At 39.1% G+C, this 13,745-nt stretch overlaps 3 protein-coding genes and 1 long non-coding RNA gene across 10 annotated transcripts in view; 2 read left to right on the top strand and 2 right to left on the bottom strand.

Moving 5' to 3' along the window:
- The window catches only part of sfxn3 (sideroflexin 3), a 7,456-nt gene extending 2,995 nt beyond the window's left edge, over positions 1-4,461 (top strand). Inside the window, exons 5-11 of the mRNA XM_008321733.3 lie at positions 210-285; positions 394-479; positions 593-720; positions 985-1,034; positions 1,147-1,196; positions 1,310-1,357; positions 1,604-4,461. Of these exons, the coding sequence (XP_008319955.1) occupies positions 210-285; positions 394-479; positions 593-720; positions 985-1,034; positions 1,147-1,196; positions 1,310-1,357; positions 1,604-1,700 (535 nt within the window). The 3' untranslated portion in view covers positions 1,701-4,461. The remainder of the gene's footprint in view (positions 1-209; positions 286-393; positions 480-592; positions 721-984; positions 1,035-1,146; positions 1,197-1,309; positions 1,358-1,603) is intronic.
- Positions 4,462-4,885: 424 nt separating this feature from the next.
- selenou1a (selenoprotein U 1a) lies at positions 4,886-9,467 on the bottom strand. 5 transcript variants are annotated; one of them, XM_017037505.2, is made up of 8 exons: positions 8,319-9,376; positions 7,900-7,927; positions 7,688-7,797; positions 7,338-7,508; positions 6,329-6,417; positions 6,106-6,246; positions 5,639-5,803; positions 4,886-5,554 (listed from the first exon to the last, which is right to left on the bottom strand). In XM_017037505.2, the coding sequence occupies exons 4-8, from the start codon at positions 7,480-7,482 to the stop codon at positions 5,459-5,461; spliced, it is 636 nt and encodes a 211-aa protein (XP_016892994.1). In that variant the 5' UTR covers positions 7,483-7,508; positions 7,688-7,797; positions 7,900-7,927; positions 8,319-9,376; the 3' UTR covers positions 4,886-5,458. The 5 variants fall into 5 exon arrangements, with proteins under 5 accessions (XP_016892994.1, XP_016892996.1, XP_008319954.2 ...); XM_017037507.2 differs by lacking the exons at positions 7,900-7,927; positions 8,319-9,376 and adding an exon at positions 9,383-9,460; XM_008321732.3 differs by having other exon boundaries at positions 7,688-7,927.
- On the top strand, positions 9,390-11,300 carry LOC112487814 (uncharacterized). Of its 2 annotated transcripts, XR_003051267.1 has the most exons (4): positions 9,449-9,504; positions 9,590-9,643; positions 10,918-11,115; positions 11,226-11,300. It is a non-coding gene; the product is annotated as an uncharacterized LOC112487814 (long non-coding RNA). The 2 variants fall into 2 exon arrangements; XR_003051266.1 differs by lacking the exon at positions 9,590-9,643 and having other exon boundaries at positions 9,390-9,504.
- On the bottom strand, positions 9,696-13,739 carry LOC103387210 (redox-regulatory protein FAM213A-like). Of its 2 annotated transcripts, XM_008321749.3 has the most exons (6): positions 11,811-13,739; positions 11,546-11,716; positions 11,160-11,251; positions 10,939-11,079; positions 10,631-10,795; positions 9,696-10,549 (listed from the first exon to the last, which is right to left on the bottom strand). In XM_008321749.3, exons 2-6 carry the CDS (start codon positions 11,688-11,690, stop codon positions 10,451-10,453), a joined length of 642 nt encoding a protein of 213 aa, XP_008319971.2. In that variant the 5' UTR covers positions 11,691-11,716; positions 11,811-13,739; the 3' UTR covers positions 9,696-10,450. The 2 variants fall into 2 exon arrangements, with proteins under 2 accessions (XP_008319971.2, XP_024916450.1); XM_025060682.1 differs by having other exon boundaries at positions 11,546-13,739.
- Between the last annotated feature and the right edge of the window lie 6 nt (positions 13,740-13,745).

Genomic DNA, 13,745 nt, shown 5'->3' with positions numbered 1-13,745 from the left:
ACAGAGTGTGAGCAACTGAAAGGATGACATGTGGTTCTGATTTTAAACGACAAAAGAGGGCCGTTCTGTTTTGGTTTTTTTTTTTTTTTTTAGCAAATTAAAAAATAAATCTGTGTAGAAACTGAAAGAATCTAGTTTGGATGCAGCCCTATTGAGCTGCAGTTATTTGCATTGTCTTGTTAATGTGTGATGGTTTTGTGTCCCAACAGCCAGCTTGGTGCTGCCTATGTTAGTGCAACTACAGGAGCTGTGGTCACTGCCCTGGGACTCAAGTCTCTCACCACGGTAACGACTGGTTTAGTCTGCTTTTTCCTTCCAGTTAAAATGACACCAATTTCTGCAAGTGTTTTTTTAACTGTCTATTCAACTGTCTGTGCTTCCCTGTCTTCACAGCGTCTCCCTCCAATCGTCAGTCGTTTTGTCCCCTTTGCTGCTGTCGCTGCTGCTAACTGCATCAATATTCCCTTCATGAGACAGAGGTGAGAACTTGACAGAACTCCTGATCGTGTTTTGCATTTCAAACTAAAACCTTAGAGAACTTTGTTAGCCACTGTCACATCACTCTTGTTTTCCTTTCTTTCCGTTCTACCAGGGAGTTGAAGTATGGAATCCCAGTGACTGATGAGAATGGAAACAGATTAGGGGAATCAGCTAATGCTGCTAAGCAGGCCATCGTGCAGGTGGTGGTGTCCAGGATCGGCATGGCCGTACCAGCAATGGGTAATGTCCTCATAGCTTCAGGGTTTATTGACCCATCAGAGACTAGTCTGCTGTTCAGCTAAGAAAGGACTTCCTCTCCATTCAGTGTTTCTCATTTAATGATCCAAAGCAGAGGCAGTAAAACCAATGAACTGACACGTGATACTGATCTTTATTCTGGACATGCACTACGCACCTTTTCCAGTCTTTAAGCAGTTTTAAAAAGACTTGGAGTAAACACTAAAAGACCGGTTTCTGATGTTGTATCTTTATTTTTTCTGGCAGCCATTCCTCCTGTCATAATGAATGCCCTGGAGAAGAGGGCTTTCATGAAGGTAAACACACTGCACACAGGGTTGTCGTGTCATGCTCTGTTTTTTGTGTAAAGTCTGGTTTCACTGCTGAAAAATGTCACACAAACCTGTCATTATGTTTTTCTATCTGCAGCGCTTTCCAATACTTAACGCGCCGATCCAGGTGGGACTCGTCGGTCTGTGGTGAGTTTATTGGGCAAGATCCTTCAGCAAAGATCATTTAGAATTTGAAATTTGCAAATATGGAACCGTTTTTGTCATTTATTGAAACTTGAACCTCAATCATCTCTTCACAGCCTGGTGTTTGCAACTCCTTTGTGCTGCGCCCTGTTCCCACAGAAGAGGTAAACACTACTTCTAAGACAGTACCCTGATTTAATATTTTGCCATAAACCAGTGGTTCCCAAACTGAACAGAAAAGAAATTTAAAAATGACAAATGTATGGAATTTCTCCCACTTGTGGTACAAGTAAGGAAAATATTGTAAAAGTAAATTCACACCTTGAGTGGCCAAGAGGGTCCTGCCCCTCACTTTGGAAACCACTGTCAACTGACAGAATTTATTTTAATTCTTTCTCCTCCGTCTGTAGTTCTATGAGTGTGAGCGGACTGGAAGCAGATCTGCAGGAGAGGTTACGACAGACCAGTCCTCAAATCACCACCGTTTACTTCAACAAGGGCCTGTAACTGCAGCTGACACACACTCCTACACACACATGCACACACACAGGGCAGGCAGACACTCACAGAAACGCACACGTCCCCTGTCTTGTGGGCACAATTTAGATGGCAGAAACACTTATTTATGCAATTTCTTTGTGTTTGTGTTCTGCTAAATGTTTTATGTTGATGTTTTTGTTTGTTTGTTTGACTACATGGAGCTGCTCAAAGTGTGAGGGTTACTGATGACAAGTATTTAGTAAAAAAAAGGGGAAATGAGACACTGAAATGAAACACTCTATAGACATGAGCTACTTACCTTGTTGTAGTGTTTTTTGTTGTTTTGTTTTTTTTTTTGTTATTTTCTGGTCAAAACTCCTAGACGTCATGTAGTGGAATTTGTAACTCCTAATAATATTGGCTAATAACTAATTATCTATTCTGGTTTAAATTCAAATATTTTATGCATCAAAATCCATCTTAAAATTTAACAATAGTTTCAAGTGTTCATTTTAAGATGACACAGTGAAAACACATTAGAGACACATTTATGTCTCTAATGTTAACAATGCATCTGAACTAGAATTAATGGAATGTTAATTAGGGCTCAATAATCCAGACTCTGGTGATTCATTTCTTTTTGTGTGGTTTTTCTGCTTTGCTGTCGTCCTCATGTGTCCAATCTTTTTTTTTTTTTAAGTGTTCTTATGCAACTCTGTCTCTTCAGTCCTTGAGAAAGAAGAGCTGGGTTTATGTGACAAAAGTGATGGTGAGTCTAGTAAACACAGTCAGATGGTATATTAGTGTAGAAGGAGGATATTGTATTGCAATCACTTTATAAACTCCAGACCTCACTCACTTGATCTCAGTGGAGTATTGATGAGCTTCTTATTGTGGTAGTTGGTGCTGTAAAGACTTGGATCGGGATCATAGTTCAAACGTGTTTTATTAGGGTTGGTGCTTCAGCAGGTTCTTATATGTACAATATGCAGGACGTCAATGTTCGTGACAATTTAGTCAAAGTGTCTTCTCCTCCTGAAGTTTAAAATAGCCATGCATTCATATACAGATATATAGCATAATTATTTAAAATACATAAACTCCCATTGATGCCAGACAAGATCTCCCTCTTGTAAAAGGAAATCATATAAACTAATGTTCCACAACCAGAAACAAAATACTATTTTGCAAAAAATAAGTTGTCGAATAATTACAGGTAGGGGTTAGCATTGCTATAGGTAACAAACTAGAATCACTTTAGCTTTCTATTATTTAACACCGTGGACATTATACTAGTAGTTTTCATAGAAATCCTGCATGTCAGCTAATAACAATAATAATAATAATCAAAGTTTATTTGTCAAGAGGTGTTGTCGAGAAGCAGGGTATTTAATGTGATGCTACATCTAGCTCTTTGCTAACCTGGAAGGTGGTGATGGTGATGCTAGCCAGCCATTGATGTTTTGTTGTACCAAATAATAAAGGCAGTGTTTTTGGACAGGTAGAAAAAAAAATGCTTATACTTTGCACCAGCTCTATCGATGCTTCCATTATGTGGACAGATTCGGAATTGCGGCTCAAACAGGCCCAGTTTTATAAACATGCTTCAAATATGTATGCAAAAGTGTTAGGTGGGTGTGTACATTTAATACCTGTTTTATGAAGCTTTTTTTTCAGTCATTTTAAGAAAATTTAAAAGAACCAGAAGTTGAATTTACAAAACGTCTAAATTAATAAATATAATGTTGTTGAATACAATCGTCTGGTTCTCTACATTAGCCTAAAATACTATAAGTTAATGTGTACACACCTGCCTGAAACACACAGCGGTGTAGCTGACCATTGTAGATTCATAGTCATATACTCTACAAGTATGTGCTTTGTCGTTCACAGTTAATCTATATTTTTTCCTGAAAATTTAAAATATATGTGTTTAAATAATAAATATAATTACACTTTAATATACCAAACGTGCGTGAGAAATGCCGGGGATCTTAGCTTGAATGCACAACAACCAGAGGGCGCCAAATACGCATAAAATAATCACGATTCTTTGTCGTTAGAGATTGTTCAGTCCGTTGTTCTACTTGAAGTCACTGAAGTCTGAGTTTGTACAATCATTCAGCCGATGTTACGTGATTGTAGCAGCTGTACATGGACCGATGTTTCTATGGAAAATCTTTGTAGACACAAATGAATGCACAAAAACGTCCTTTTGCTTATTCCAAAATTGTTACTTTAAAGTTATTTACTTTGTCCTTTCCACCAGAAGTTACTCTTTTCAAGTGTTTATTGATAAACTCTTTGTATAAGAAGAACTTAATATCTGACCACATTTACACTCAACCTCTGCGTTGCCGGGTCAAACTGACGATGCGTCACTGAAGCGTGATCACATGCACTGCTGCAGGACAGTGGTTCACACCAACTAACTCCACTCCTCACACACATTTATTTGTACATACAGAAAGTTATCGTGTGCTGTTTGTTTCCTGCTAAGGGTGTAAATGCACAATATAACCTTGTCTGTGCTTCTGTAGGTGGATTGTTGTTGCTTTAAAAGAGGGTGTATTGAGGATTGGTTTACTGTTTGTGTATTGTGCTGAATAATGAGTGAGTCTAGTTACTGCTAATCTAAACAAATTTACTATTAACCAGCATTTGTTTTTATTAACCAATGACTCAGTATTTGACTGTGTTTCTGCCGTTTTGAAATGTCAATAAATGTCAAGAACAAAACTGATGGTTATAGTGTGGGATAAAAAAATAAATTGTACATGGGTTTAAATACAAGTTTTTTCTTATTTCTCAAGCTTTTAAAATAGAAATCTTTTATTTTTTTTACAAATGTCAATTCAAAGTTGGCTTCAGGGACTTGAACTGAACTGAAACTGGAATTATAGGGGTCTTCATCCTTGTCACTTTTTTTCTGTTCTGACTTTCACTTGAAACTGTTTTATCTTCATTTCTAAGCTCCTGTGACTCAGATTCTGGAATATTATTTAGTGACTTGGACTCATCCCGACTCCTTGACAATACTCTCTCTTAGCCTTTGTGAACCAGATGGTTTTTCAAGGACCATATGCCCCAGCCAATTTGTCAAACATGTCTTTTGCAAATTAATGTTTTGTTGCAGCAGTTTCCCCCAGAGGTGAACATCTGGTTGAAATCATAAATCATTATACGTTCAACAATGAAAACAGAAGCAAGAGTAAGGATCCAGTGATGAGGTTTTTATTGTCTGCAGCTACTCCTGGCACACGAAGGTACAAACGATATTTCTTTCATGCAATATCACACCAACACCTGTCTCTGGAAGTACAACTACTCCTCTGCAGCAACAGCAGCTTCTAAACATTTGTGTGTTTGAGCCTCAGACCTGAGTGACCCAGTGTTGAGTTTACAATCAGGTCGTCATAATCACACAAACGCCTGTGTGCCCCGTGTGTAACAGAAGGAATATTCATGCATCAGAACAGGAGAAGAAAAAACAGGCAACAAGATCAAAGGATGAATCCTAATTCAAGGGTTCTAAAATGTTTCTTCAAGCAGGATTTCATCTTAATATCGTTGGTTGTTTAACACCTAAATAAATGCTGCCCGTTTCTTCATACCCGTGTTTAACAAACAACAGCTTTTGTTGTGTGTGTGTGTGTCACAGCTTGTTAAATCATTGTGACAAGGTTATTATAATACCAGTACTTCAGTGAGGGATGGACATGACAATAAAACCTTAAAAATAAATCTCTAAATTCAGCACGTGAACATTTTGTACAGAAAAAAAATTACTCAAGGGGACCAATTTTCTTCACGGCCGCCAATATATCTGCAGGCTTCACCTTATTTCCAAACTCTTTCTCACGGTGTTCCAGGAGAATTCCCTGCAAAACATAGCAATTTGTTAAAAAGTTCAGACGCCTGCTTCGGTAACCTGCACCAAGATGAGTCTTGTTTCAGAACCGCACCTGATCTCCAGGTCCGATGACAAACACCCCACCCAGGATGAAGCCCTCGCCGTTCGTGTTGCCCTCATAACCAGATCTCCAGGCTCTGATGAAGTTCTGCCACACACTGAGGCGAAGGAACCCGAGAAAGCCCATCTTTCTCTCCAGTGGACCGTAGAAGAATTTCTGCAAACACATTTAAAATATTTGATGGATGCAGGTAACAAATAGTCATTGGTCAACTTTTTTATTTTCCTCATTTGACACACTCCAGCCCAGTTTTTACTTTACTATTGTTAGCACCCCACCACCAGTTAAAAGATATAGACCTGCAGGAATTTTGTATTTTGTTAAATAAAATTAAACTTTTCCTTCTCCCCAGCAGGGGGGCTGTGAACATATTCCACAGACTTGTTTTACATAAATCTTATCTCATTCAGTTAAAAACAGTTTTTCAAAACAGTGTGATGTCATCGCTCACTCCTCACCTTTTCATCTACATAGATGTCCCCAGCGAAGAAAGGTCGAAACTGCGCGACCTCTGGCTCGATATTCTCCTTGATCACAGCGACCAGAGGAACACCGAGCTCTTCAAGCTGGGATTTCAGAGAGGACAGCTCAGAGGCCTCCTACAGACAGAGAGAAGTGAAGTCAAAACTTCAAGTTCGGTAAGAAAGCCTCTTCTCTAAAATTAGAAATCTCCGCCATCACCTCTCTGCACAAAAATCATCCAGGCCTTCGTACGGCCATGACCACGGCCCCGTTCTTCTCCCACAGACTCCGTGCCTTGATAACAGTGTCTGCAGACACAACAACATTCCAGCTGTTACATGTTAAACCAAAACACAAAGGATATCATGCAGTACACAAACACAATGTCCATGACATGAGAATCAGGGGGCCTTCACAGTTATGTGAACGACTGGGGTGTGCACAGGTCAGAACTGTAATTTTACCAGTTTAAGTTTTTCTGTCAGAAGCCAAAAAACATTGTTTTACATGTTCTTCAGGCTTACGTTCTTCAGGCTTTACAGCGTTACCATGCCAACTGAACTGGAGATAATGCAGTGTTTGTGTCTTTCTTTTGGCCCCTGCCATACCTACACCATTTACCATAATCTAATTCTGAAAAAAAATGATCCTCATCTCTTCATGGTCATACTGTCTAAATTTGAAGCAGATTTGACTATAGCCGGAGGAGGACTTAGCGGTCGTATTAGCCATGTAAATCTACCTGTAGTTTTTCTACATGGCACTGTGGAGCCATTGTGGTCTGACTACAGCTCAAACCCACAGTGCAGCATATTTTTATCATGTGCTGAAATTTATTCAATATCCATATTTTTATTATTAATCAGGACCTATAATGTTACTTGTCTATTTCTGTTGAAGCTTAAAAAAAAGTTTTTGCAGCATTGATGAACATGTAAAAGTTTGAAATATTTACTATAAACACAGGGGCTCAGCTTCAGGCAAAGTGACCTAATCTGGAACAGCCGATAGTTGAAAGCAGCTTTGCCTCACATTCTTATACAAGAGATCATTTAGTACATACAAAACACAGCCTTCATTCAAATGTAAAATGGAAACACCATTAATTGTGAATTCTTGTTCCTGCATTTTAATGCTCTTTCTAATAGGGTTAACAGCTGCCGGTGTTTAAGACTATGAACGTGTGTGGGTTTAAGTTAGAAAAGCAGCCAACAGACACTCAGCCTACCATCTGTGGTTGATCTCAGATCAGCATCCTGCAGGTATTCTGTTGATGCTTTGGCAGGTTTAGGTAGACACAGATCAGTGTTTGCTAAGAAGATTCCAGCCAGGGCAGCGCCGATGGCACCCAGACCCAGGGACCACATCCCCATCGTTAACGCCTCAGAAACAGAGGAGACTGCAGCAGAAACAAAACAACAACATGAGTGGAAATGTATCAAGGCAAAGATCATTTTATGGCTGTGTCCTTTCATGCACTGGGGCTTTGATGTTCATACACACAGATCAACTACAATTCTCTACAACAAGCTTGTCATTGTAGCTGGTGTCCCAGGGTCGGGGACACTGTGCTCTTGCCTGAACTGGGCTCGTTTGCTTTAGGACTGGATCTGCGTTCACGATGGTGAAACAGGACCACACCGTTTCCTAAAAACTGGGGTCTGGCTGAGGCTGAAGAGGGCTGGATTCTACCCAAACAGAGGAGAAAGGAGCGTCGGGAAAGAGCCCACCTCAGAGATGAAGTGTATTTACAAAGAGCCAGCAGGGAGGCCATGGGGAAACTCTCTGACCTTGACTACAGAACCCTTCACCATTTCACTGAAAGAAATCAACAGACATCTCAGCTAGGGACAGCAAAGCAGCAAGGGAAAGAAAAGCAGCCGTGGCTGAAGCAGACTGTCAGAGTGGGAGAACAGTTAGGAAACAGATGATACATGACATAGTGCAAAACCTGTGGTCAGAATTGATGGAATGACACATCTGCTCTTGCAAATAAGAGTTTATTTGCAAGAGCAGATGTCATTACATTAAAAGAAAACATTTAGCTCCTATAAAAAAAGTTTCATCTGGAAAAAAATGTTAAAAAAGATAATACTGCAGAATAAAAAAAAAACATGCACAGTAAATGTGAACAGTTTTTTTGGTAAGCTCTTTAAAATGTACATTTTAAATGATATTAAACTTAACAATAGTAACATAAACCACTAACTTGTTTCCAAATCCATGTCCCAGGTCTCAGATTATGTCTCCTTCAAAGTTATTTTAGAGGAACTGGTGAAAAATGCAAACAACACCAGCAAAGATAGAAGAAGAGACAGACAGACACAGAGAGAGAGAGAGAGAGAGAGAGAGACAACCCCCTGAACACGTATCTGAGAAACGATAAGTGGGAGAAAAAATGCAAACATCACAAGTAAACAGTGACAGAGAGCGGGGGAGGAACACACCCAAACGCAAAGACATTTGTGCCTCATTTATTTCAACATTGTCACATTTGACTTGACTCACTGCCACCTAGTGGTTCAATTTTGTGCCCAAAACGTCAACGTTAACAACATGCAACAGTACAGAATGCACTTTAAGTGAGTGAAGGCATTTAGACTTGATGGTTTATAACGCAAGCATATTTGTGCTTAACGAGTGTGGGACACATCGTGTCTATGTATGTATGTATTAACGTTATTTTTTGCGATGAACATTTTGCACTCCTGGTTACCTTTCAAATGTACGCATGCCATAGTCAAACATATCTGATTCACTGGAGCAGCGTTGTATTTGTTAAACAAATACAAGTACACAGAAGCCGATGTATCACTTGTAGAAGATGTATCACTTCCAGAAATAGTATTCAAACTTAATCAAATGTAGTTCGTTTTCTTTCTTTTTTTAAAATGCGAAAACTACTAATGATGAAGGAAGTAGGGCCATGAACACAACCAAGGTCTTGTGACCTCATTTATTTCAGTTATTCATCGATGATCACAATCGAAATTCGAACAACTGCGCCTCAACTCTACAGCAGAACCGTGACATGTTTACGTTCATCAGCCATGTTAAGTGACGACGCAGCTTCTGTAACAAACACATACGGTCAGTGTCCTACAGACTGCCACTGCCTGCTGTTTGTTACCGGTAGTAATCTAGACTAGAGGATTATAGCAAACGTCCTTAGATTACCGTGTTAAAATCAGAATCTGAAACAATTCCCTGGCGCGACTGCACGCATTCGCATTGTCATCATGTTGTTAAAAAAACACGTATATTTACACTCACCAAAATCAATGAAGCGACATTGAACGTCTCAATGCTCCTGCGTTTTTAAACCACAGAGGCGCAGGACTAGTAATCAAACCATTCAGGGAAAACTAATCGAGCGAGGCATCCTGACCGTGAAGGTAAATATTAAACAAACATTGACAAATGAGAACAGAAAGTTTACACTTGCTTATTAATTTTACGTATTTGTTTTTATTTCCTTAGGTGTAGACATTGGGAGACAGTCGTGTTTAGTGAAGTAACATTTACTCTCACGATGTACGTTTCTTACACTGGACACGGAGATACTGTTTACTTTAGTAAGAAAAAAAATCAGTTACAAAGTCTTTTAGCTGCTAAACTAAGACAAACCGTTTCACCGAGACAAACAGAAACTCAGGTGTCCCCCCACCGCTCCTTCATCCCCACAAAACAATTAATTTTACATTTGTTTTTTCCCCTTGTATGCATTAAAAAGTAAAGGATCCGGTACATTGTCAGTAAATGTTATAATATGGTGTTTATTATGTCCGAATTGTTTTGTACTGCAGTACAAAACCAAAGTACCGCGTGGGAACCCTTAACTACAAACGGACAATTTCTATATCCTGACCTTCTTGCTAAGTTGCATTAGCTACCATATAACCACCACTCCGGGGGCCTTATTGGGGTATGAATTGTGTGTTTTATTTTACAACATTCAAACAGGAAAAATATAAATAATGATATTTTGGTGCCGTTTATTCCCATTGTGTCAGGTAAAATCCATCCAGTTTTGAAGTGGAACATGGGTTAGTGTGCAGACATCAGAGCTGTTCTCTCTCTCTCTGGAGATTTTTAAACAGATCCTCATAAAACACACTCAAAACCATCACAGTAAAACTGTTACAGAAGGAAAGTGTATCAGAAAATAAGTTGTATTGCATAACTCATTGGGACATTAGTCAGAATATGCTGAAATCCTGTTTTATGTACCCGATATGATGTGTTGGAAGCAATTGAGTAATAAAGACAACATACTGGATTTGACTAGATTAAACAGAAATGATCCACTCCCACAGGATGTCCACAGTTCACCTCCCAGATCTACCGTGCGTTGTCACACATGTTCCGGGCGGTTCTGAGTACTGCCAGCATATTAACTTTATCCCCAAACTCCATCTCGCGGTGCTCCAGGCGAACGCCCTGGAAGAAAATAAACATAGTAAAACCCACAAGACCACAGAATTTATTTACACCTGTTCAAGAAATGTTAGCTTAGCTTACTTGTTCACCGGGTCCAATGACAAAGACACCACCCAAGACCAGGCCTTCACCTTTCATGTTCCCTCTGTAGCCTCTGCGATAAGCCCTCCAGATGTTCCTCCACACACCGATACGAAGGAACATGGAGAGAAACATCCATCGCTCTTGGGGGCCGTAGAAGTTTCTCTGTTTGAATCAGATAAATCGCAGCCTTTGGAAGTGAATATTGTAGCTTTTATAAATGGTTATTTCTGATATCTAAACTAAGATATCATCTCTCTTTCTCTGTCTGCATCTCCTATCTTTAGGTGGAATAACTGTGAACACACCTGCTGATCCACGTACACTTTCCCAGAGAAGAACCGTTTAAAGCAGTCCAGCTCCTTGCCTAGGTTTTCTTTCACCACGGCAAAAAGAGGCACCTCGAGTTCCTGCAGCTGGGACTTTAGAGAGGACAGCTCAGCAGCCTCCTGCAAAGACAGCACAGACAAAATCAAAAAGATCTGGTAAAATATGTCTTGTGTGAACGTACAGGGATGAGACTTCCTACCTCTCTGCACAACAATCATCCAGGTCGTCGAACTACCATAACCACTGCTCCTGTTTTCTCCCACAGAGTTTTGGCCTTGTGTCGTTCATGGACTGACAGAGGGAGAGAATCAACGCATTTATTATGTTCCCTGAGGCAAGTAGGAAAACTATAATATTTTATGTTTTTTGATGAGATTATTTTGAAATATCTATTCCTGACAGTCACAACACCTATCAAAGAGTCATGATTCATACTAATAAAATTAAGTCTTAGGTGTTCTTGCTGTATATAGAGGCTGAAGACTTTTCTGCTCCCTACATTAACCAGCAAAAATGCTACTTTCGTAGCAATAAAAAGTACATAAAATGTCAGGCAGCTGCTGTTGGTTGAGTTTCCTGCCTTACCACCCCCAGTAGTCTTTAGTTCTGTGTCTTCTAGAACTTCTAGTTTAGCCCATGCGGGTTTGGTCTGGAACCAGTCTGTGATGGAGCTGATGAGCTCTGCAACAAACAGGCTGAAGAACTTCAGGACCGCAGTGACAGTCACCATGACCACAGATGTGTCCCGCAGGCCACCTGTACAGAATAGTCACATTAATGTTTAGATAGAATCAGTACCGTACCATCCATATGGTATGAAGCATGAGACCCCACTGAAGTTTGTACTCACCAAACTGTGCCTCGGTGTTAATGTGGAGGATTTGAATGTTTTCGACCAGGCAGCTCTTTAAGCTCTCAGAACTCACATCAGTCCAGTCACAGTGAGAGAGATTTCCTTAAGATGACAGGAATTTCCTCAGACTGCTGAGAAACAAGGCTCCTGTTGAGCTGATTTCTCAGTACCAGGCTCAGCACGGTGCAAAAAAGAGTTCTAATCACTGAACAAATGCAGAACAAACACTCTTTATACTATTTTAATTCCAAATAGATGTCAAACATAATTTTAACACCTATTTTTGTTAATATATATATATTTTAATCTTCTGAAAGCTGCTAATATCTGTAAGTAATCACAAAACGTAGCTGTTCCATCTGTTATCTGGTTGAATCTCCTTCATTCCTCGTTCTGCTGAAAACATAATCAGGTGATTAGTGGAGGAAATAATAATTTCAAAAATGATAATTTGGGTAATTGCTATTTAAATGCAAATAATACCTTTTAGTTCAACTGTTGAGAATTTGGAAACACCAAGGGACACAATTATGTAAAAACATTTAAGTTAGTTATTTTCCAACCATTTAACAACACAGTATAACTTTTTTACACAAAAGTAAACCTAAAACATGTTTTTACTGTGGTCCGATACAAAAAAGGTATCCAATAGAAAAATATGTATACCATATATAAAACATCAGTAATATTATTTAAGATTCGTTTTCCACCAAAAGAAAGAAATTCGTGGGAACACTGACACCTGCTGCAAGTAAATGGCATTACAGTGCAGAACGCCAATGTCAACAATCTGAGTTAGTTTTTAATAGACAATCTTTTTGTGTATTATGGTTACATTTAGAGAAATGTTACTTAGATACGTTTGTAGATCATATTAGTCATCTAATAGAAGAAAATGCTTTGATGTTTATTATAAAAATCTTCAACCCCCAATTCATTGGTAGTATGACATTAATGTCACATTAAGAGTAAGGACAATTAGGACATGTTTAATCATTTGTCTGTACTTGCAGAAAAAAATGATCTCAACTACTTAATTTCCTGTATTTGAGTCCTATATCGCTGTGCCTTGTTTATAGTCAAAAAACAATTACATACATCACAACCTTGTTTACAACGCTGCATTACTATTTAAAGAACTCAAGTATCTTCAAAAATATCCCGTCTTTTTAAAGTGCGTCACTTTACAGCCACTGATAGAGGAAATAGCAAGTTTATAGGAGGAAACACCCCACCTCAGAGTGATTCTAGGAGTTCAAAGTGTGTGTGTTGGGGTGTTTAACCAACACTAAGACAATTTTTATGATTGATTCTGAAACTTCCACTGTGTTTTGTTGTCCTTGAGTGAATCTTTCCTTTGTGTTTGTAGATACCGGTTCACAGGTAATACAAAGACATCATCGAGATGGAAACAAACTGCATAACTGCTGTTGTGGTAATGTTTCACTCATTGGTGCGGAGGAATGTGCTGAGGATCCAAATGGGGCAGAGTGGAGGTGGTATAGTATGACAGCGTGTGAGCCCAGCTGCTGCTCTCTCTCCCTCTCTGACTCTTCTGCCCTGCGTGTCACTATACTAGGGTGACAGAATCACAAGATGACTTAGGTTATTTATGCCAGTGACTATATCTCAGAGCCACATGTTCAAATATTTTCAAATAATATACCGTAATACACACATATGTTTCAGTTTTTCAAAGCTGATGTTTTTGTTCCAAAATTGCAATGGTAACTTAGACTGCTCACTTTGCATCAAAAACCAAAATATTTCAATCACTTTCACTCAATGATTGCTGAACACCATTTGTGTGCAACTGGAAAATGCTTTAGTGTAACCTAAAGGAAAAGTGTGATGTATTTACTGCAAATAATTTATCTACAGTTATTTATTTCTCGGTCTTTTTTATCTTTGTGGTCTTTGGTCTCGGTCTCG

The sequence above is a fragment of the Cynoglossus semilaevis genome, chromosome 12 (assembly GCF_000523025.1).
Source record: "Cynoglossus semilaevis isolate Cse_v1.0 chromosome 12, Cse_v1.0, whole genome shotgun sequence".
NCBI lineage: Eukaryota > Metazoa > Chordata > Actinopteri > Pleuronectiformes > Cynoglossidae > Cynoglossus > Cynoglossus semilaevis.
This window is presented reverse-complemented; position numbering and strand designations above follow the sequence as displayed.